This window comes from Chelonus insularis, unplaced genomic scaffold (genome assembly GCF_013357705.1).
Source record: "Chelonus insularis isolate UGA/USDA-ARS -01 unplaced genomic scaffold, ASM1335770v1 contig_399_pilon, whole genome shotgun sequence".
Lineage (NCBI taxonomy): Eukaryota > Metazoa > Arthropoda > Insecta > Hymenoptera > Braconidae > Chelonus > Chelonus insularis.
The window spans coordinates 546,691-570,973 of NW_023276554.1; the positions used below are offsets into that span (position 1 = coordinate 546,691).

At 29.5% G+C, this 24,283-nt stretch overlaps 1 protein-coding gene across 6 annotated transcripts in view; it reads right to left on the reverse strand.

Annotated features, from left to right (window-relative positions):
- Positions 1-999: 999 nt before the first annotated feature.
- Positions 1,000-24,283, reverse strand: part of LOC118068157 (neural cell adhesion molecule 1-like) — a 44,431-nt gene continuing 21,147 nt past the window's right edge. For 4 of the 6 annotated variants that reach the window (XM_035085369.1, XM_035085366.1, XM_035085368.1 and 1 more), the window contains 11 exons: positions 21,147-21,276; positions 19,959-20,170; positions 18,866-19,183; positions 16,961-17,112; positions 15,094-15,369; positions 14,827-14,986; positions 12,512-12,849; positions 11,221-11,587; positions 4,386-4,634; positions 3,656-3,930; positions 1,000-2,147 (listed from right to left, as the gene is read on the reverse strand). In XM_035085369.1, the coding sequence (XP_034941260.1) occupies positions 2,004-2,147; positions 3,656-3,930; positions 4,386-4,634; positions 11,221-11,587; positions 12,512-12,849; positions 14,827-14,986; positions 15,094-15,369; positions 16,961-17,112; positions 18,866-19,183; positions 19,959-20,170; positions 21,147-21,276 (2,621 nt within the window). In that variant the 3' untranslated portion in view covers positions 1,000-2,003. The remainder of the gene's footprint in view (positions 2,148-3,655; positions 3,931-4,385; positions 4,635-11,220; positions 11,588-12,511; positions 12,850-14,826; positions 14,987-15,093; positions 15,370-16,960; positions 17,113-18,865; positions 19,184-19,958; positions 20,171-21,146; positions 21,277-24,283) is intronic. The other 2 variants (XM_035085370.1, XM_035085371.1) reach the window with 2 other exon arrangements.

The following is a 24,283-nucleotide window of genomic DNA, read 5'->3' on the forward strand; positions in this document are numbered from 1 at the left end:
ATAAATGAACTATAAATTTAGTGTGAGGATATTGTTTTCATATATTCATTTGATGGCTTATTCGATGAAGGTACTTGGGATGCAATATTTATTAGTATTAGTTTCAATACTGCGAATGAAATAATAAATATTGATGAACAGGTAAAAAATAAAAGAATCGCAGTAATATTATTCAAGTCACGTACTTGTAAAATTTCCAGAACTTTCCTATAAATTCGAAACCTATTTTACTTGCTCCCGGTTGTCCTTTTAACTTTCTCTTCATGTCAGTATTTGAATCAAATATAAGTGTTGGGAATGTAATATTCAGTGGAAATAAAAGGTAGAATTATTTTTAAAAAACAGACCAGAGGTATTCCCCTTTATTCATACATATTTACGTTAGTATATTACACAAGTTATATTTCAACATGATAGTTGACTTAAGTGTATACAAAAAAAATTCGTACATATTTTCTTTTCTTCCTACTTTATAAGTATTAACATCTATTTACAGTCGTTTTAAATTTAAATACATACTTTTGTTTGTACAAAAACTAGTTTTGGCATTGACGCGTTTTCAGTTGTGTAAATCATTTTAAAACTAAAAAACAAATGTTTACCGCATCAATTATTGAAAACAGTAACGAGTTGATGTGATGAAAAATTGACAAAATAACCTTTATAGTTAACTAGCTATTTGCAATAAAGAGCATTTTTATTTAGTGAATTGTTCATAAAATGTATTCAATTGATACAGGTCATGACCTCAAAACTTAATCATCGATTATTGTTTTTAAACCACAAGATAACCACATTATGACTTTTTATAGCATCTATAACATTTTTGTGCCGGATTCAGAATACTCTATTTTATTGGAATTAAGTGAGTTTTATTCGCGTCCAGATGAACTCATATATTTTTTTTTATTATCAATAAAAGTGAATAGATAGCCAATAAAAAAATATTATTCTTTCCTTCGTCACTGTTTTCAACAAAACATTTCAAATTAGTTGCTCTGTTTAGAGTATAAATAAGTAAGATGGTCATAAAAAAGTTGATGATTTTGAGACTCTATTTAATATTTATTACATTTAATAGTTTAAACGACAATTTAAAAAAATAAAAATCAACCCTATTTTGTTACTTTAAGAGATAAAAAGACTACGAGATAAACACAATGTTAAGTTGTAAAATTTTATTATCAAGTGTAAACGGATCGATGGATAAATATAAAAATTTTTGAAAAATACAAATGATATCGAAGTTTGTAAATATATTTTATTTACTTTCCAATTTTGTATCAGAGTTGTTTATTCATTGACCTGTTTACCTTAAAATCATTTTTTTTTTGTTTATTTAAATTTTTATTTTTTAAGATTATTCATAGATAAAGTATTTGAATTGCTTTTTTAAAAAAAATTCAGTACAAAAATCGATGTAAATTTATGTAAATTACGATGTATATTAATTAAAGTTTAATTGTATTATAAATTTAAACTGTCGAGGATGTCAGATTTGTTCTTAGTAGATCAAAATTACTGGTTTCACCATATTATGATATGAAACACTGAAAAGTTACGACTTTTTCCTATTAGAGGGCTGTTAAACTTAGTAAACGTTCCGACATATAGTAAACGCCAAGACCGTGACCATCTTTCTCTATTTTACCCTACTGTGTATTTATAAACTCTTGAACTTCCATTAGTCACGCTAGTTTGTACAACAAAGAACTATTTTCTGTTACATTTATTCATTCGCCATTAAAATTGTGTTTTTTTTTCACTTAAATTTCGGCAGTTTATAGCTCGTCTTAAAATTTCCATTCATTTGAATGTTATTTGAACATTTACAAGTTAGCAATTGAAATTTTTTCTAATCATATGTACGATATTTTACATATGTAAAAAGGACATGTACTTTTAGTAGATGAAAAAGTTGTCATTTTTCCAAAATTTGCATCATTTTCAAGCAAAGATTTCCACGAATATATAATGTCTGTTTTACATACCTATCACTTCTTTTATATACAGCTCTCTTGTATTCTATTGGAACGTGTAACTACTTCCGGTTGATGGATTTTGCCATGTGCCGATATAGAGGAAGACACTGGTCGTTGTGTGATTGATGAAAGACCTTTACTGGATCTTTGAAGACTATAATATATCTGTGAAATAAAAAATTTATAATTAAAGAGAGTAAAATAGGTTCCTTGATTAAACATCGTTGATGAAAGGCTCAAGTAAAAGAAAAGATTAACGATCAACAGTGAGATGACAGCTTGAAAAGTAGAATTATCTAGTTTTGTTCCGACATCGTCATAGGTTTAGAGAAATATTGGATAGTAAAAAAGAAATCCCCTGGAGAATAATTTCATTTCAATCGCTCCAGCAGTTTCGAAGACATCTGGATTTTTCGGTTATTTGCTCAACTTTATAGGATTTCTTTAAAATCTTTGGGACTACTTCTATACATTAGCTATAACGAAAGAAATTTAAGTGGATAGAATTAACTCTTTATTTCAAATATAAAGAATAATTCAACGAAATACTTGTATAATGTGTACAACGTATACTTAGTAATTTTTTTAGACACTACTATCATTTCTTCTTGATACATACATTAATTGTTCTAACCACATGCAGCAAATTATCCTACTACGGTTCCAGACTCGTATAGTGTTTACATTAGCTTAAATGCATTTATAAGACTAATTTGTTTACCGCACTATGCTAAATGCCTCATAAAGTTGTTTTTAAATTGTTTATAGCTTCTTTAATACCCACAGCAAAGTAGTAAAACCAATATATGGGTAAACTGAAAAATACATGTTAATGGCCAAAAAAAATATATTAGCAACTATAAAAATTTTATTTTTATTTGAATATAAAAGTTGATTAACTTTACTATGAATTATTTGTATTTCTTTAATTAAAAATATCAATTCATTGATAATTAAGTATAATGAATTTAAACAAGTTACTTCAAACCGCACTCAATAAATTATTAGTAATAATTAGAGGTTTTAATGACAGAGTGAGATGAAAAGCTACGTTATAACAAAATTAATTGGAAGAAGTTTGTGAAAGTAGTAATATACAATATAAAATAATTTTTTTTTATTACTATGTGTGTTTTCTTTTTATTTTGTGATAATTTATTATTCCTTTTTATCAAAAATTATTGGTCGAACTTTGCGTAATTAAACTTTCTAAAGCTCAGTAAATTTATAATACTACTGAGGAAAGTTTGAGTGACCAACTTTTGTACATTCAACTCTGTCTATAAAGTTGATTATTATTGTATCTTATTTTTTTTTTTTACTCAAGTGTCCAAATATTTTTCCACTCACTGTACATGTCACCGACAGTTTGGAAAATGACTTTTCAAATATCTTCAATTTTTATTTAACTTAGATTTTAACCTCGATAAGATGTCGATATCTAATGTACTCATGTCAAAGTTGCTGTTACTCAGAATATTGAATTATTCATGGAATTAATGTTACAAATATGAGAAAATCAAAATTCTGATAAATCAAATGTCAAGTGGTCAGAGGTAATTGACACTGAAACATCAATCAACCAACTTTTTACCTTGTTTTTTGCAACTTGGAGAATTATTTTTATACCAACATGTCAATATGATGAAAGAAATGTTACTGAGAATACTCACATTTTGATTATTACGTTGATTATAAGCATCCATCGCCATCTGTTTGAAGTCTTCAATCGTTGGTGGATGACTAAAAGTGTCTTGTTGAGCTATGTGATTTTGTAAATAATTAATAGCTGGAGTATAATCCATCAATCTGCCTTCAGAATGTAGATCTACACTCGAGTCTACTATTAGCTTTTTTTCTGGTGATACATCCTCATCTACGTCTAACTCTTTCCGCCTCCTCTGTGGTGAAGTTTTGTAGATTGAAGTATAAGTCAAAGGTCTTCGCTCTGTGAAATAATTTATAAGAAGCCATATATCAGTTATATCAGTGCAAAAAGTCAATAACCTCAATATATTTTATCCAATAGAATAATTGAATAAGTAAATAATGGACTTCTGTAGTTTTATCTGATGATTAGAAATAATCTTGGAAAAAACATTTGGATTACTATCTTAAATCTAGGTCAACATCATTATTGTTTGATGTTCTTGCCAAGAAACAAAGGAACTGCTGACTGTGTTGAGTAAACTTTGCTCAGCAGACAAGGTAAAGTCATTATAAAAATAAAATGATGGTATTTATAATAATAATTTTGATCAAGAAAAAAAAAGATCTATCAGGTAATTTTAATTATCAGTAGTTAAACAACAACTACAAAGGATAGAAATCAAGCTGAAAAATGTTAACATAAAAGCACAACAATGAAAGAGTAGTCGACAGCGATAAGAAGAGTAAACTAACCATATTCATTAGGTATTATATCAGGGTCCATGTCGTCTGCTGCTTGTTTACTGTGTGAGTGCATCGGAGTGGTAGCACCTGCATTTGGTGGCTCACAAACGATTGGGGCATGCTTAGGACTTCCGGGTCTGCCACCCGAATGTTTCCGGTACAGAGCAGCCAGAATTCCGGCCACTGCAAGTGCCAAGAGGGTAGCTGTTGCTGCTAAACCAAGTAACAACGGACTCAGCACTGATGCTTCCGTATTTCCTGCAACAGCAAAATTAACCCATTTAGAGCATTAACTTTATTACTTACTTTAATTTTATTGTATTCTAATACGTTTTTTCACAATAACTAACTCTCCATGCTGATTGTCGTAAACCACGTTTCCAGCAGTGACAATAAAATCATTGAGAGTTTCTAGTGCCCTGAATTATCTGGAATTATCTAGACTTTTCAACCAAACCATACAATTGGTACAATATGCAATAAACGTGAGCATTGGATGAATAGATTTTCAGTAATAGTTTTTACGTATTGAAACTAAAAATGACGAAGATTATTTTTTCTATGCAGTCTTTTAGATCTATTACAACGTATAATTGCTGGAGTGTACGACTTAATAAGCAGAACTTGGTAATTAACGAAGGGTTGACCATTATATCCCTATTACAGTCAACCACAAGTATAAAATTAGATGTACGTTCAGTGATATTACAGTATATTGCTACGTATGCTATAAACAACCCTTTGAATGTGTGCTTAACATCGAGAATGTCTATCTATACAACCAAGTATTCACATTTGCTCCACCACAAACTAGGGTTATAATTACGTTAATTAACATACACAGATACACGCACATTCGAAGCTCATCAAGTTAGATTTCCTGGAGGACGTGAATTTCGATATCACGTTGATCACATGTCAGTCTTTAATTAAATATAGACGTTCGGTAATCTCTGATGCCCTGCAAGTTTAGAAGTTACATCATTGGATCACACGGTAATTATACTTAAACAGCTATCATTTTTTGCCAAACAATTTTTATCCTCAGATTAAAACCTCCGTATTTTTATCCCGATGAGCTTTTGTGATAATTGCAGTTGCTGATACATTTTTGCCGTTGAAATCTTGATTATATCAAGAGTGAATTGAGTTGATGTTCCCTAATAAAAATAAAAATCAAGAGAGATAGTGATCAGATGAATTAAAATACTTTTATTTTTTAACTGTGCAATTCTTTGAGAAAAAAAAATTCTTTTTAAGTAATAAAAAATTCATGAAGTAATTTCATTAAATCTTAATTAATCTAGACCAGTGATGCTGAGATTTTTTATTTAAAAAAAACAAGACTTAAGTCGTGATTTTATAATTTATTTATGGCAATATAAAGTGATGAAATTATTCTTAATTATATTATCAAATGTCTTTAGAACATTTTCTAGCTTTTATTTTTAATCACATTGTCATTGATATAAATTTTGTGGCATTATCGTAATTTAACGCAAACGTCAGTGTAAAAGCTTAGATTTATAAATCGTGACTAAAACTCTATAAGAAAGATGATTGGGATATGTGGAGGTCAGCTTGAAGTATTTTATCATTGCTTGAACCGTCTAAATCGATTTCTGATATAAAAGACAAGCAAGAATGTAGGGCACTTTTATAAAAAAAAAGTTAACAGAACAATGTTTGAAGAGAAATCGGACATTTTTTTTAACCATTTTTTATTGATGCTTTTTTATATCCAGGTGTAGCTGAAAAAGTCGCCGAAGAGATGAAAAATTTTAAACCAAACTGAGATTATTTTAGTTATATTTGCAATATAGAGCAGGAAATAAAAAAAATGAACGGAATAATTGAAAATCATCATCTAGATAAAAAACGCTTCGTTAATTTTCTTTTTAAGAGGAAAAATTTTTTGATCTTGCATGTTCAAGCAAAATGCTTACTTGACAAACTTTAATCTTTCCTTCATTTAACTCTCTCGATCGCCTTTACGATGAGAAGCGATCTTCTAAGAACTGCGTGCAAGCAATTCACCCTAAATTGAAGCCAATTCTGTGGCAAGCCAAAACCAATTTCCAAAGAATTGCATCCTCACACTATCCGCGTAGACGCTTCAGGCGAGTCTCACTCCATGATAAGTCGTTGGGATGGGTATAAATACGTGAAGTCGGTACAAAGAGTAAGATGAGCCACGAAAAATTTTTGTGTTGACATTCATGGGATAGAGTTCTCATCTTCTCCAGAAATATAATATTTTCGTGTAAATACACTTCTAATATATATATATCTCGCTCTTTTTTTTCTCCTCAAGCTTTTATTTTTTAATCTTTTAATAAATAATACATGAAAAATGGATGAAAATATAAAATGACTCTTTATTCCAAATACTTCAGTGTTATCCTTGATTCTACACTGATGTAATAACTATCTTTTAATATTTAAAGCTGTAAATTTTTCAAATAAGTTTTCATCGTGTTCGTAATATGTTCTTTCATCTTATGTCTTATTATTTTTTTATATCCTATGATCTATGTTGACATATTTCTGTTATGACATTTTCTTTTAAGACGCTTGAAACGTCTACATAGATTGTTCTTATATTTTTCATTTCTCCTTTCTACTTGGTGTGTCTAGAGTAACGATGATTCAGAAGAACGTAATGTCGTCTGTGAAAGATAAAAGTATTTCGACTTCGTTTTTTTTTTTACTTTTATTTTCAATGAGGTTAATTTTCTTAATGGATTGAGCATGGTTTTGAAATTAACGTGAATGGTTAGCGTTAAAAATATTTAATCTCTTTAACAAATTACAAAAGAGATTAATGAAAAAATTACTACTGATAAAATGACATACGCCTAAGGATATATAAGTAGGCACTCATTATTATTTATCTTCATTATATTTTTCATTTCTTAACGAGTATTTTTTAAGTTAATATTTGTAATTCGCTATGTTAATTTTATTATTTAGATCAATTTTTTTCTCTTGAGAATCATGTGAACTCGCTTTTGACATTATGATTAATATAAAAATAAAAAATTGTGCTGATAAGTTAAAAATTATAGTTGTGATAATTAATTCTTATGTAATCTGCTGACAAGTCATTTAAATAATAACACTCCTAGCTACTAACTGAGAGCCGCTTTAAGAATACTTTAACACTCTCCAATGTGTTTGCGGTCAATGTACTAATGGGATATCGATTAAAAAGTGACACCTGTAAATTAGCATTTTTCCAAAGACTTGCTCTCCCGTCTCGCTTATTGATTTTATGTATTATTGCGTTAAAAAAAAAACAACAGATTAATCATTTAGCCTTATTACTTTCAGAAAAGTTAAAATCGATGTCGATATTTAATTTTTCTTCGCATTTATCAGACTGTAACAATTTAACAAAAAATCAACTAAAATTCGGAATTCTAAACTTGATTGACCACTTTTCGTTGAGTGGAAACTATTTTTAAATCGTAATGAAATCAGTGATAGGAGAGTTAAATTAATTCAAAAAAAAAAAAAGAAAACAAATGAAAAGCATGAAAAAAAATCTTTGATCATCAAAAAAAATTTTTTTGTGAAAAGTTGAGCATAGAAAATGCATCAGTGGTTGTCTAATTAGAACCAATTTTCCTATTCAGTAGTTAACTACTGGTGCATGTCTGACTACTGATACATTCACCCTACTTGAGATATAAATGAAACCAAATGAAAAAAAAAATATATTTTTCTGTAATTTATTAAGTGGAATCTTCTCTTTGAATTTAATTTTTCCATTATGAAAAAAATGCGACTTGAATAAATACACATTTTTAAAACCTTATATTTCAGATAAATAATCTTTTTATTATCATTAATAACTAAGTAATTGCACTAAAAAATAAATAGTATTTATTTGAGCATAGAATCTATTGACTGTAAACAATGACTTTATTTCGCCGCATTAAGCAATATCATTTATTAATTAATAAATAAAATTTATTATCCGTAAAACAATCTTTTTGTTTCATGTAAAATACTCTGAAGCATGAAAACATTTTTTCTCAATCAGAAAGAATGTTAATCAACAGCTTGATAGTATAAAAAAATACAGATTCTAATGAACAGAATTTCGTTTAGATCAAAAAAAAAGAAAATAAATTAAAATAACTAGAATATTTCCTGATAAATCACAGTCAAGTGATGGTAAGTTTTTATACGTCCAATCATCGTTTACCCTCGAATGACGTGACATGAGGGTGTGAAAGTACGTCGACAAAAGTGCGTAAAAAACAAACTATCAATAGAAAAGGAAAGGAAACATTTTTTATCGAGACAACAATACTTAGACATAAATGTCCATCTATATTCACACCCTTAATATAGTAAAGCAGCTTAGATACGGTGAGATGCTAAATGCACATGAGAAACTCTGCGAGAGCTTCAAGGATATAGAATATGCCATGTTGAAAATCGTACCAGTAAACCGAATTAACTCCCGTGTTGACCTACTACCGTATGTTGCCAATATTATCCGTTATATAGTCCGAGATTGTCGTATTATGGAGATACAATATTGTACTGAATTACTTGCGCACTGAGATGCACGTATGCTCATAAACTGTAAGGTCATCAAAACGATGAACTATGCGTGATATAATATACCATTCGATCGGAATTAGTGTTGGTGAGATTTTTTGACATTTACGATTCTACTGAAATTTAATAGCTCTTACATTAAAATAGAGAGTTAACGAAGAGTCGTTTTTTATTTCAATTAATTTTTATCGATAAATAAAAAATAAAAACCACCAATAAGCAATTAATATCTCTTGAATTTTGATGAAAAAAAAAAATTCACAGATGAAATTTACTGATCATTGATTATTTTTTTAGTAGAACATAAAGTACACTCCAAGTCGAATATTTGTAGTTTGATATCAATGATTTGCTAGCAATCATTTTACAAAGTTCTGGATGTTATTTAGTGAGTTATATTTCGAATTATTCTCCAATCATTTTTATACTTGGGTACAAAAATTGTTCATTTCGAATTTTTACACAATAACGTGATACATACATTCGCGAGAAGAATTTGAATATTGATATGAATATTCTATGAATATTTATGAGAAGATAATCGAAAATTCCGGAGGAGGTTCAAGAAACTTTGTTTATAAAAAATCTTGAATTCTATTGTGTCAATTAATTATTGTTTTCATTAAATATCTAATTGAAGAATACAATATTCTGCCACAAAAATGTTGGTTTGTCAATTTTCATTAAATCTCACTTTTCTTAATCCAATAAACATCATTTCATGTTCTTTCAACAGAACAAAAATAGAGCTTAAATTTCACTCATCTTGTAACAAAGTTACTCCAAATCGCAAACCAATGTTATATTTGTCCAACTTTACTCCAATAAATTTTATACAAGCTATAAATTAGAAAAATATTTATGCTTTTTCAGTAGGTAGAGAAAATTATGATTAAAGTTTCAGGAAACACTATGACACATGAGAGAAAAATAGTTTATGAGCGTCAAACATTTGGTTTTTCATATGCAAATTTTTCTGTGCATAATTTGAGCGTGGAATAAAAAAGCTGATTATGACAAAAAGAATTTTTTCACTGTTGACGATCAACAACTGTGCTTGATAGATAATATTTTGTACCTTGGATTAAAAACCATTCTAGCGTCACTACCAGCTACTAGAAAATAAAACGAAATGAATTTATCGATATAATATCGAGGTCACAATGTGGTATGGAAAAAAATAAAGAGGGGAAGCAAGGAAAAAGTATAGCACACAAGTTTTCGACAACTGGGTGCTATTTATTACCGAATATTATTGACATTTGTACAAAGACTAAGCGTTTTAGGTTGAAGCAAAATCGTTGCCATCAATTTTTACCCTTCATATTTCCTCTCCAATTCTACTTCAATAGTATCTATCATCCACATTTATTTTATCATATAAGCCATCAGATACTTAATAATCTCTCATTTTGTTCAACTGCTGGAAACAATATCCAATCATGAATTTCAAGTAACCAATCATTAATTTATATTTATGTTTTTAAATAAATATTATTTTAACTTAATATATCCTGTAAAATGGAAGATGAAAAATAAATACGTTTTAAAATTCAATGAGTATTACCCAAATAAATGGTATTACATACTTGCAAAAAAAAATATGGATGCTTTTTTTGCACTAATATCAGAATAATATTAAAGTTGTGATGATTTAGTTCTATAGTAAACATAAAATTTTTATATTTAAGCGGTTTGGAATTAAGCATACAGATGTTCAGATAGACAAACATTGACATAAACCGCAAAATAATTTTGCGAGAGCTATGTTTCGAAAAGCAGATTCTAAAGCATTCAACACAATTCGCAATTAAACTCATCTTAAAGTGAAAATATAACGAAAATGATCTAGCTGTTAACGTAACTCAATCATCAAATATTAGGATAATTAAATTTTTATATTCATTCAATTATTATTATATTAAATTTAAGTTGCTTTAAAGTATGTTGAATAATTGCTTTAAGACTTAAATCATTTGCGAAATTTTGTAAAATTAAATTATATTATTTAAATAACTGAAGCTTCTATTAATAATATTTTGAAAGTAAATTAAAAATTTTATGCAAAAAGGTAGTGATTTTGGCTTTTAAAATGCTTTGAAACTCATTAAATATTTAATTGAAACTGTTTTAGAATATTTCAAGAAATAATTATTCTTGGTTACATAAAAAAATCATGACTAAATATTTTATTTATCTCATGAGTTTCTTTTTAAATTTTATTACTACACTTTGCTGGTTATTAATAAGTATAAAAAATATAACTAACCCGTTGTATACATGGCCACACCTCTGAGAGTAACAGGTTCAAGAATCGTTGGTTCACTTCTTCCTTTACTGTTGACTGCATAAAGAAATAATCTATAACTTCTGCCAGTAGTCAAGCCTGCCACATCAAAGTTTGGTCCATTGAGACCTGCCAAGATTGTTCTGTTTAAAATAATTTTGTTTTCATCATCTTCAGCAACAACCTCAATCTGGTAGCTTTGAATAGGTAAACCACCATCGTAACCCTCCAGGCAATGTATCAACAACCCCGAGCCTGATTTAGCAATATAGTCTTCAGTTTCAACATTATTTGACATTTCAGTTGCTGTACAATTATGAAGAGGATATGGACGGCCTGCAGCAATGACCTACATACAAAAAGCACAACTTAAACATTAGAATGAACTTTTTAATCATCGTTGAGTTAAAATCCTTGTAACTTGATTAGCAGTTCTACACCAGTCATTTTTCACAGAATTTGTAGCTGTTACAAGGTAACTGTTCTATGAAAAGAATAAACTGGTCAAAACGTTGGAAAAGTAATCTTGTTTTAGATGCGGAATAAAAGGAAGAAAAAAATTTAATTCTTTAACGAAAATAAATTCTGCAAAAGTCTTATTCTGTCAGTTTTGAATATGTTGCAAAAATATCTCAATTTATGTAATGTATTATCATGAAATCACAGCTGATATAATGTTTTTACATGAGCATTCCTTATCGACCCTTCTTTAAACACAGCTTCCATATTTATGTCCAAAAAATTATAGAGTCTAAAAATGACTGATCGAATCGTAATTTAAATTTAAATAAAAATAAATTTCACTTCTGATACGGCTAATTTATGGATGTCAGATAAGAATCCTAACTTCAAGGACGAAAATCAAGATTTCATTTTGAACAATAATTTATGATAACAAAAATTAAATTTCTATTTTATATCAAGTGTATCTAGGGAGTTCAGTCTTAGAGTTGATGTTTTTGTTATGATATTACTGATATTCGATATTTCGTAACATTCCTCCAAATGTAGTAAAAAATTAATGAGTATTACGGCTACTTTCGCTAAGTGAGGAACTTTAGTGATTGCTAGCCAAAATGAACGTGCGGAAGGAAGAGTAATCAAGAGAGGGAAAAAATATTTACTCAAGAGAGACAAGTGGCTCATTCCATCCGCAATGTAAGTTACAAGTGCCAAGAGAAGAAAAAATGGACAGTGAGGTAGGAAAAAAAGAAGAAAAGTAAAGATGAAGTAGAAAGAAAAAGCGGAAGATATAGAGTAGAAGTGTACTTGCCTGAAAGAGGCAGGGCGTTAGTTGCCTTCCGACCTGGTTGGTAGCTCGGCACGCTACCGTTCCGTAATCCATTTCCGTTGCCGGTGTGTAGTTCAGTCTTGAGCCATGAAATTGTTGATACTCTCTAAGACTTTCGGTGGACCCACGACCGCTTGCTCCTATTGATACATGGGAGTGTCGCGATTGTGGTACCTCCACAAGCTCCCCTGAGTTGTTGAAGGTCCATTGAAAAGTTAAAGGTTCTGGATGACTCTCCACCGCGCATATTAGTGACACTGTTTCTTGCTTCAATGCACCAACGACAACTTCACTTCGACCTTCTTTGCATACTGGAGCATCTATTGAAAAAATGTGAACGCAAACAATTTTTAGATAACGTTGATTATGTTGAATCAAGTGAAAAGGTTTCATAATTTTCACATTCAATGAGTTGGAGACTTTGGTAAACAAATTCACATCATTATAATGAGAATTTTTCTTTGAAGTGTTCAATAATATAACATTCTTTTAATTAGAAATCTTATCTAGTATTCTTTCTAAACTCTGCTTTTATTAAGTATCATATTGACTTAAGCTTGTCTAAATGTATATTGATATCTTAAAAATATCCAAAATGGTTTGATGAACTTTGTTTAAATTATGTTAAGATCTTCCTTGCCTCAGGATATTTTGAAAACTCGATTTGCAAACAAATATAGCTAAACTGTTCTTGAGATATCCTCAAATATTTAGCAAGTAGATACAGTTCGATGAGATATGAAATAGTGCAGTGAGCATAAAAGACATTCCCATTTATTATTCTATATTAATAATAAACCTTGAGTAGAAAAATAACTTAAATTCTTGAACTATATATTCGTTTTACTAATAAATAATAAGTTTGTACCACTCATTGAAATCGGGTTCATTTCAAGAGTATTAGTGACGTTTGAAACTGAAGAGAATTTAATTCTTGAGTAATTAGTCAGTACAACCATTTAGAACTGTTAAGACTGACATGGCTCTTTTACCTTTTGGAATTACACTTGGCTCAGTTGCTTTACCTTATTTATCATTTTATTCATCAATTTCTTTATTTAGAGTCAACGTTCATTCCTAATAAACGAGACTAATTATACTAGATTAAGGTATAATTTTTTCTTCCTTTGTGTTCAATTTTAATAAACAGCTTAATTAGATCAGAAGAAATATTTGTACCATCTTAATTAGTGTAAATGAGATTTTTATTCCATGGTAATAATAACTTCATTATGATCAATTAATAAATTGGTTAGCTCACCATTTTTGTTGTTATTGTGATGTAAAATAATCGTTAATTTATTTTTGTTTATTCAAATAACTTGTTTGCTGTTAATCTACATAAGGAATTGGTGAGACACATGAAACAAGAAAATTTAGCAATATCTTGTGATGCATTATTCTCAACTTTAATGATCAATTCATAACGAGTCTTTAGAACAATCTAAAGAGACTGATATGAGCATATCTTTTGTGTTGCTTTTCCTCAATGGTATACAGTGAGCCTGCTATCAAGGTATATAGTTTCTCTGCTGCGACTATCAGACTACAGTTAGGCTTAGCACATTGCCAAGCCGCGTTCACCTACACATGAATATTCAGCTTGCGCTTTACATATATTGAATATGCATCACAAGTCCTTCCTTCCCTCTTAGGTCATTTACAAGATGCAGATATGCTCGTCGTAGTCGTCGCTAGTGTGCTATCATTTTAATAGAATAACCCACCGTCGCTCATGATTTTTGGGAAAACTAGTTATATCTCATCATTTGTTTGACGTCCTTCTCATGTGTTGCCCAAATTCATCGACCCTTATACTCTTATACATGTGAATTTATGAGACCTATCCTTTTGCAATTTCAGCAATTTTTGAATTCATGTGAGAAATTATTCAAAAGATTGATCCTCACAAATAGAAAAAAGATATTTTTATGCGATTTGGCAAATGGATTTGACAAAGTAAGAGGAGTTTTTTTAAAATGCAAGGTACCAAAAATCATGTTGGAAAAATGATAAAATATTGAAATGGTGAGAAAGTAGTTTTATTGCCAATACATGGCTGACTATTTGTAATAAAAACTACTGCAGCTAAAAATTCTTATAAATTATTCCAAGCAGTGATTATTATAAATAAATGAAATGCAAAAATATAAAAATTACAATTTTTATTCTCTTCTTCAAAATAATTATGTTAATAATATCAAAAAGTTAGAAGAAAAATTCCCTACTAACTCAATACAACAAAATATCACAGAAAAAAGGCAATGGAATGAAAGAAAGAGCATTTAGATACTTACACATTACTTGGAGTTTCATTGTATTGCTTTCAGTTTTTCCCTCACTATTTGCTGCCAAGCATTTGTATTCACCTGCAGCAGCGCGAGTCAGACTCTGAAGTACCAGAGAGCGATCGCTTAAAACAATACCAGCAGTTGCATTATTCTTTAGTTCTTTATCCTGAAATATAACAAGAAAAATGGCAATAAAAATACTACTTCATGTACTTTTTTTTTACTAACATAATAAATAGCCTAAATGTGTTCCTACTATGATAGTACACTCACATCTTTGAACCAAGCTAATTTATAAGCTTTTGGATTAGCTTCAACCATACATTCAAAATAAACATCGTCTCCTTCTTTGATATCATCGGGATTGAGAGTGACTCCCATCCTAAGGGTCACTACCGGCTGATACTGCACGTCCAACCGCCATTTGTCCTCAAGCGTACTGTCGGAAATCAATGGATTCTCAGCACGGCAAGTCAGGTACTTTCCATCGTCTTCAATGCTCGGCACGAATTCGAGGATGCTGATGCTCTGATTGTTCTCTGCTGGATACTGTAATGTGAGGATAAAAACGAAATGAACAAATGGATTTTCTCCAAGATTAGACACTGGGACAGTTAACAATTAATTTAAACAATGACTTCATCTCCAGGTACTGCTCGCTAATCATCCAGGTATAATCATTATACCTCATTTGGCACAGAAGCTAAAGTTTATCAAACGTATACGTTATGCACATGTAAAATGGTAGGTACAAATTAGTGAGCTTTACGGATTACACAAACTTTATAAGTTTAATTTATAACTCGGGCTATTTTCCTCAGCAAAATTGAGGAAAATGAGCTACTTAATTACATGGCAGCACCAGTCAAATATGAAATTTTTTTCAAAAAGTTTATTTTTATTACAAGATATAAACATTGATATATATGCAAACATATAGAGATGAAGGCGGATGTACACAAAACTTATTAAATCTGAATTAAATATTGTTGATAAATAAAACAGAGAATATTAAATTTATCGTTTTAATTAAAATTTTACGAACAATGAACAATAAAAATGAAACGCCACGTTATTTCTATAAACGCCAAAATAATGAAATTCAAACACCGAAACGAACAATAAATATTTTTATAAATGGAATTATCCTAAACTTTTATTGAAATTATTATCTATCCTATATTTACATTTAACAATGATCATGCTGGATTTTTTTTTAAACGTGTCATATGATATGTTATAAAATGGAATCATGAATTCACACTACTGAATGAGATGTAAATGTAAAAATTACAATTAAAAAAGGCTTCAAGCGTTAAAAAAATTCATTATGAACAGAAAAGCTTGTCGGAAAAATAACTCAAAATATAAATCTAAAATGTAATAAAAATTTACGTAAATAACTTTTTGTTTATTTATTGGTAAGAGCAGTTATATAATGACTAAATATTTTTATTTTAATAATTATCTTAAATTTTCGACTCACGATTTTATGTACCGAGTGGATTTTTTTTTTATTTCCATTCCTTCATACTCTAGTGGAGTATAGTTATTAAAATAATTATATTTATTAATATTACTTAAAATTATATCAATTAGTATTCGTTATGTATAATTATAGTATAATTAATTCTAAAAACTAATGAAAATAGTGAGTACGAAAATAAATTTAAATAAATAATGAATGAATTTATATTACATTTTTTCTTTATTAAAAAATTTCACAGATTAAATTTATATCTCTGCTTTTAATATTTTCTTTCGAACCTCAAACGTTTAACATCCCTGAAAAATACATTTTATAAAAAACTAAGCTGCAACATCACTTAAATTGCAAAAAAAAACTCAGACATTTTGTCCCGAAAAATTATCATCATAACAAAATGCATTAACTAATTGTAAGTAAATGCAGTTCTTGGCAATGGCACATCAACTCAACTAAAGTTTCTGTGTCTAGATGTTTGTATATATGAAACAGAATACTAAGGCGAGTCATCAGTGTTCAAGAAATGTGCAAAACCTTTCAACGTAATATTGCATGGTAATAAAAGGAAAGATGTAAAAGCAAAAGAAGAAACTTATAAAAATAACAAAATATATTGTTTCTATTTCTATTTCAACTGCATGGATATGTACTTACATTCTGTACCATTTCCGTTATTTGTTTGTTGTTTTTCCACCAACTAATCACTGCCTCTGGTCTCGAACCCACAGCACTACACTCGAATGCGTATTTTTTATCTACCAAAACCCTTGGCTCCTTTGTCAGTATTTTCACATCAAGTGGTTTTACTAGATTACAAAATTCATATTAAAATATTTTTATCTTCAATAACTAGAGGTTATTAAATATAATAATAACAATTATAACGTATTAATTAACCACTAATTAAAATATTAAAATATTCCAATTAAAATGATTTCATGCACGTGCATCTATTAAAATAGGTATGTCTAATAAATATCGAGTTTATCGGAGGAAAACATGTAATCACATAAAGGCGAGAAATAATTTAGATGAAAGAGATTACATAAGAAGAAAAGCGGCATTTAAAACATCATTAATCCGTCATCATTAATGTCTCATATCTTCTTATTACCTGCGCTAATCAAGATAAATCTATTTCCATTCAGCTGGCCACATTACGCCTGTAAATCGTTCTCGAGAACGGCCAAGATTTGCGTGAGCCTTTTAGACTAAAGGACGTCACGAGAATGCACCTATCTAATGGTTTTATGTAAGTATATTACTGTGATCAAGTATTTTCCTTGTCTCTCAGTTTATTTTGTCCTACTCTATTTTACTTTATGCTCTTCAGCGACCTCCCTGTTTTAATGCCAATTCCAAGCGACTCAAGCTCCCTTTGAGGGTGCGCGAAAATCGAAAGAGAATGTACAAAGCTCAGCACGCAATCCACTGATCTGTCTTATAAGAGGCGTTATTACTATCTCTCACAATGAATCTCGTACGAGGGTTAACAAGTTCAACACGTGAATGCTTTCTATGTTTTGTTAGTTTCAGAAGCACGAGAGAAGGATTTCTAGTGAGTGCACATAACACCTCGCCCACGTTCAAAGCGTAATACGGATATAACCTTTTTAGAGTTGGATATTTTCAAGAAGCATGAAGAGAAAGAGTAAAAAGATAAAAGCGATGATCGTGCAAGTTCGTGAGGTCATGGAAAAGATTCAACCTGTGAGTATTATTATATATATTTGAATTCATTTCCAACTATTTTCCTTTTTTCATACACCTAGAATGTGACAACATATATTTACAATTTATACACAAACTAAAATTCTGCAAGATTAAAAATGTACGTTAAAGCTCATGAACGATCAATGGATTGGAATGTAGGTTAGATGTCGAGACTTGTACAACAGAAGATGATATCTAGGTTGATAATTATTTATTATAACTCCTAATTAATATTTACAGGTGGAATGAAACTAAAGGTTTTCATGAAATGAAGAATAAATTGTAACCTGGGTATTCATTTAATTAAAAGTACTTAATTAAAATTGATGTCTTACAAGCAATAATCAAAATTAAATTATTTACAAAGCAGTAAAAAGTTTGAATATTTAAAATATGAAATCAAGATAAAATAAATATATATATAATTTTTTCTAAATAAAATAAAACTTCAGAACTGGTAGTTTGCATCATTCAACTAAAATATTCTTCATGATCTCTTTATGTTGAACAGCAAAACAAGATCTTCAAAAGTCAAAGAGAAAAACAAATGAGTTTTGAAGCCAAGAAAAATAGAGAAAAATATTCTTCATACTATTTGTCATATAATAATAATGAATTACATGAAAGTTGCTGGTGTGATTTCTTGATCAAAAAGTTTACTTGAAAATGATCAAGAAATTGGAAAAGAAAAAATACCAGATTGTATTAAATAAATAAAATGAAAATTCACTGAAGGAAAATAGTCTGAAACAAAATATAATCATGCAATGTCTATGTATAACTGATCATGCAAATGAAGGAAACTAGGATACAATACAACGAAACATGTATCTCATCTACACTTACAATTGACGTCGAGAATCACTAAGTTTGTTTCCGGAGGCACAAGATTCGTGTTATTGGCTTGGCAGATTAGTCGAGCCTTGAGGTGCTGTTTGCCGATTCTCGGATAATTCAATATGTTCACTGTCATGTCTGTCTTGCTGTCATAGTGATACGAGTCATCAATAACGACATTGTCCAAGTACCAAATCAGCCTTGGTGGTGGTCGACCTCCATGCGTTTCACATTTTAATTTGACGTCACTACCTTCATTATACGTCTCTGTGATGTTAGATAGATTCCCAGTATCACAATTCCAGATTACTGGTCGTTCTGGTGGCACTAAATTAATCAGTCAAATCATTGAGTATATTAATAACGTTACCACTAATTTAACTCTATTAAGAAATTCTAGATACCATTTCCTGAATACATCATGCATGTTTAGTTCTTAGAATACTAAAACAAAAAATGAAGGTTTTCTTGACTACGTTAGTTCTTCATCAATCATTGAGAAGATAAAAATTAGTTTAGAATATTTTTTGTTATTGATGAAGAACTTTCAAATAATTAATTTCAATTTTTTCAACTCATAAAAAAGTTTTTAATTATTTCCTTTCACCACATAGAAATATTATTTTAAAATATTAATACATTACTTATTTAATGTTGCATTATTTACAAAGTTGGATTAAATTTTAAACACCAATATAATATTGTAAAATAATTGTACATCTCCACCTATATGTGAATTAACAACCGCCGAAATTCGTTGTTCATTTTGATTCATGACTGAGACTAGGGTACATTAGATCTCTTTCTCAATTATTAAAGATTTCCAGTCATTTTGAATAAACTTTTAGTTCTTCTTAATTATTTATGGTGTTATTATTTTACAATATTTTTTATTCTTCCCTAATACGATAATCATATTTTCTGAGAGCTAGTTTCTTTACTCTTTATTGAATAAAATGCTTTCAGATAAAATCTTTTAACGTGTTTTTCTCAAAACGATCGTCTGTCATGTGGATTGACAAGCTGTTCCGCTTATCTGCATACGTGTATGTACATACATAAAACCATATCGAATGGTGGATAAAAAATGCCTAGAACATACCTATAATAGTGAGATTGATGTTTTGATGAACAGTCGGCGAATTCTCGAAATCCACTCGACATCGGTACATGCCTTCATCTTTAAGCTCCAATCGATCGATGCTGAGGTGTGCTGGTTTAATAGCATGAACGAAGAACGCCCGTTTTCCAAATCCTGCAGGCGACGACCATAGCCCCGCGTTGCTGAACTGCCGATTTCCACGGACGTCGAAGCTGCGGGTGAGATCGAACGGTTGTGGTCACTCTGTCAGCTACATCGTTTAGCCTCCATCGATCGCTGTAACTCCAATAGTGAGTTCGAGCAAACTCCGACGCTTATCCACCGTAATTGTCAGAATTTCACTGGCTATTTTTCTTTAACCGAGATAGAAAAGTTTCCGCGCTTTATGATTTTGACGATTTCTCATAAATAATGTTCATGTTCAAAGCTCTACTATTCCGTTCAAAAATTCCCGATACATCAATAATAAAATCCGTAAAAAGTATATCTAAATAAAGATGAAAGCCTTTTAAAATATATTCATTCGAATGTATGTACGTAAATATAGACAGTATTTTACCGGTAATATTTATGTTGCTACCACAACAGAGTACTCTCAAGGAAATACTCCAAAAATTTACGGTAGAAATGGTACGAATTCGCTTCATTTCACTCTCGCATTCTTTGTTCTGTCGAATAATATTTTAAGTATTCATTACAAGTGTATTTAGAGTTTTAAATATACTCTATTTATAAATAAATATATTTATATATGTTACAGTAGTCTTTGAGTTCGTAAAATACTACTTTCTATTTATTACGTTTTAACACAATTTTTTTATCACATTTGCATTTAAACGATTATTATTACCGTCTCTTGATATAAATTGATTTAATACTTAATGATGGATATAAAGAAAAAAATTTTGAAAACCTTAATAATGTTTATAACGAGAATTATTTCCATATTTTCCACGATCGTTTTTCTACAAACGCCAACCTACCATTTTATATTAATAAATTTACCTACCCGTCGCCGATGAATTCCATAAATTGTCATTTTTCATATTTAATATCAAAACGTCATGTTTGAAAATTATTTTGCGATATTTCATTCAGAGTATTTTTGATAATTCATCTATTTCCCAATATTATATATTAAGTGTAATTAAATTATGTCACAGCAAGCTATGATAATAATTAACTCACTTATAAATGGCTGTTCCACCTTCGCCTTTGAACCACAAAACCATGATAACACGATCATTTTCCCGCGCTTGAATATCACACGGTAGTTGACCTTTGTTTCCAGCCACTCCAATCACATTCACGATTGGAACTGCAACAAACATTAGTTAATTAATTAAAACATTGAAAATTAAAATATCATTGATTAAATAAAAATAGAAAAATATGTTTTTAATAAAAAATTAGAAAATAACTCATTGATATAACAATTGAATAGAACGAAAAATGAATGTGGTTATTCCATCTATTGTTGGGGTTAAAGGCAATAAAATTCTTCAATATTTGTTAATTAAAATCTATGAATCGATAATTAATATTTCCTATTGAGTTATTATCAAAGCCTAGAATTCTCTCATCACGTAACTATCTTTGAGAGTTCAAAGCTGATGATGTAATAGCTTTAGAAATGGCAAGCTAGAACAGTTTTGATGTCATAGCGAGGTATCTTCTTGATCGGATTAACATGTAGATAGGGTTATCAAAATTTAACGAGGTCCCACCAAAGTCTTATAACATAAATTACATCATATGCACTTTCTTAATCTACGTGACCGTACATTAAAATATTCTCTTCTCACTTTTTTAAATAATTGATTTATTGTATCCAATTAGCGAAAACTGTCATGTTATTTAATTCCAACTGTAGCTATTAAAATTCCAATAATTTTTACCATCTCTTGAGTGCTTAATTTTCTGAATCCACTGAATTTTTTTTATTTGTCATGTTTTTATTGATACCACACTTGTTTTTATATCATTAATTAAACCTCTACTAACATCTATGACTTCAAATCAAGCAGATTTTTGTCTCAAGTCGTTATAACCATCATTAGCACAGGAAGCTATTAATTTTCAGCTTGAGATGATACAAATGTTGAACTATTTACATGAATTTTTTTTTTTTTTGTTTTTTGAAAAAAAAAATTCTACTTTTCCTTTTTTTTTGCATTTTTTCAAATGATTTTTTCTTTTCAACGTCTCATTTTATTTCCACATCAAAAAGATCATCTACACTAGAGATCCCACAACAAGAAACATTTAACGAGCGATTCAAACCCACGCATATGATGTGAACTTTTAACCATTTCAGAAAAAAACGTATTACGAAATAACGAACCTATTCACGCTTTTCAACTTCATAAAAGTGGAGTAAAAGAGTGAGGAAAATGAGAACAAAAATAACTTGGAAAGTAGAAAAACATCTAGATAATTCATTTCTATTATCAACGTCGGTCTAATTTCTTCCTTTTATTTTTATTATTATTAATATTACTCTGATATAATAAGTGATATCAGTCTGACAAATAATCATAATTTTTTTTTTGTTACCTTTTCTAGTTTTTTTGCTTTCTATCAAAACTTAACTTTTACAAGTATCACTCCTTTATTTCGAAATCAATGAAGACCTTAAATCTTCTTTCCTGCGAAAGGTATATCTAAAATGCCTGTTACAAGATCGATAATTATATAAATTCCAATGTGGGGCTCATCATTTATTTGGTCCATCCCAACTCAGACCGGTTTCTATCTAAAACATCATCTACTTATTCCCGCTATTTTCAGCCAATCCTCCATGTGTCTTTTACACATTGCAGAATCATTTAGAAGAATTTGTGTTTTAGAAAAAAATGCCTCATTACTAGCTAATTAAAGCCTAAAGCTGAGACCGTTTATTCTTTCAGCAAACATAAATCTTTTTTGTCTCTACCGCAACGAAAAATTCACATTTTTTTTCTACGAATCGAAATAAAGGATCTTTCATAAATTAAATATTTATACACGAACATATTTCAATGTGTTATTTGTGCCATAGTTTTAAGCTTGACGTTTAATCTCAGCTACGCCAGAAGACCATTCGTTAATAAATAATCCTGCGAAATCACTTTACGATTTATCGTGTCATCGTTAATGTCCCCTCTACATTTTGTGTGTATCGATGTAATACAAAAAGTTCATCGGACAGACATAGAATAGCACCACCTGTAAAAACTCCCTCATGTATACATTCACTAATCAACGAATTTTATTTATGAAAATCCACTTATTTTCCTTCCAGTGAATTTTAACAAGAATTTTACTATACTTTATTACAATTATAACTTTTACAGACTCGATATCACTCGTATAACAAGTATAGCTACCAGATGCCGTGTGTTTATTTTTGCTTTCTTTTTTTAAGTTTTTTATTCTGCTTTTTTTCAAGTTAGAAGCTATTTGATGCTCACTGTTATAGTGCCATTTTAAGATCGAAACATCAGTTAAAGAAAACTTTATAGTTCCTGCAAAGGACATTAAACAGCGAAAAGTTGTAATGAAAAGACATTTTTTTTCTTGCTAGAAAGAATCTCATTGAACAAATTTTACAAAAAAAAAACACATTTATTCTCGATAATGGAAAATCTCATTTTAATATAAAATTATCAATGTATCTATAATATAAACAAAAATATTTCATTCTTTTGAAATAAATAATTCTCGTTAAAAAACTTTTGTCGACAGATAACTAAAATGAATGCTTTTAAAATTTAATTAAAATTTTTTAAATTATTATGAAATAATTATTTCAGGTAGAACAATCGCAATAAATATACAAAAAGAGATATATTTTTAATAGAACCTAAAATTTGTGGTGAATCAATCGACCTGAGTATTGTTACAAATAAAAATCAGCGTAGAGATTTATAGCCGTCAAAATATTTCTAACTCAATTTGTCTTTTTTATACCTCCTGGTTTATTCATTTTCTCTATAGAGATGAAATATAGTGCATTAATAGAAGTTGTTAATATTCAGTGAAAACTTGTAGTAAACCAAACGTAATCATGCGTAAAAATGATACATAAAAATGAAAGTTGTTTATCAAGTTAGTAAATGGATAATTGTTTAATTTTTTTCTAAGCGCCAATTATCTTTTTTATTTTCACACTTGCACTTTCTTACTGGTAGTGAGAGAAGAGTGTGAATTACAGACTTTGCTCAGCTCGGTGTTCGATTACGGCTTGGTTAAACGCCGAGAGCGATAAATAATTTGTTATACCTTAATACGTGGTTCTCTGAACTGGCTTTCCACACTGCTATATATGTAAAAGCCTTCTTTGA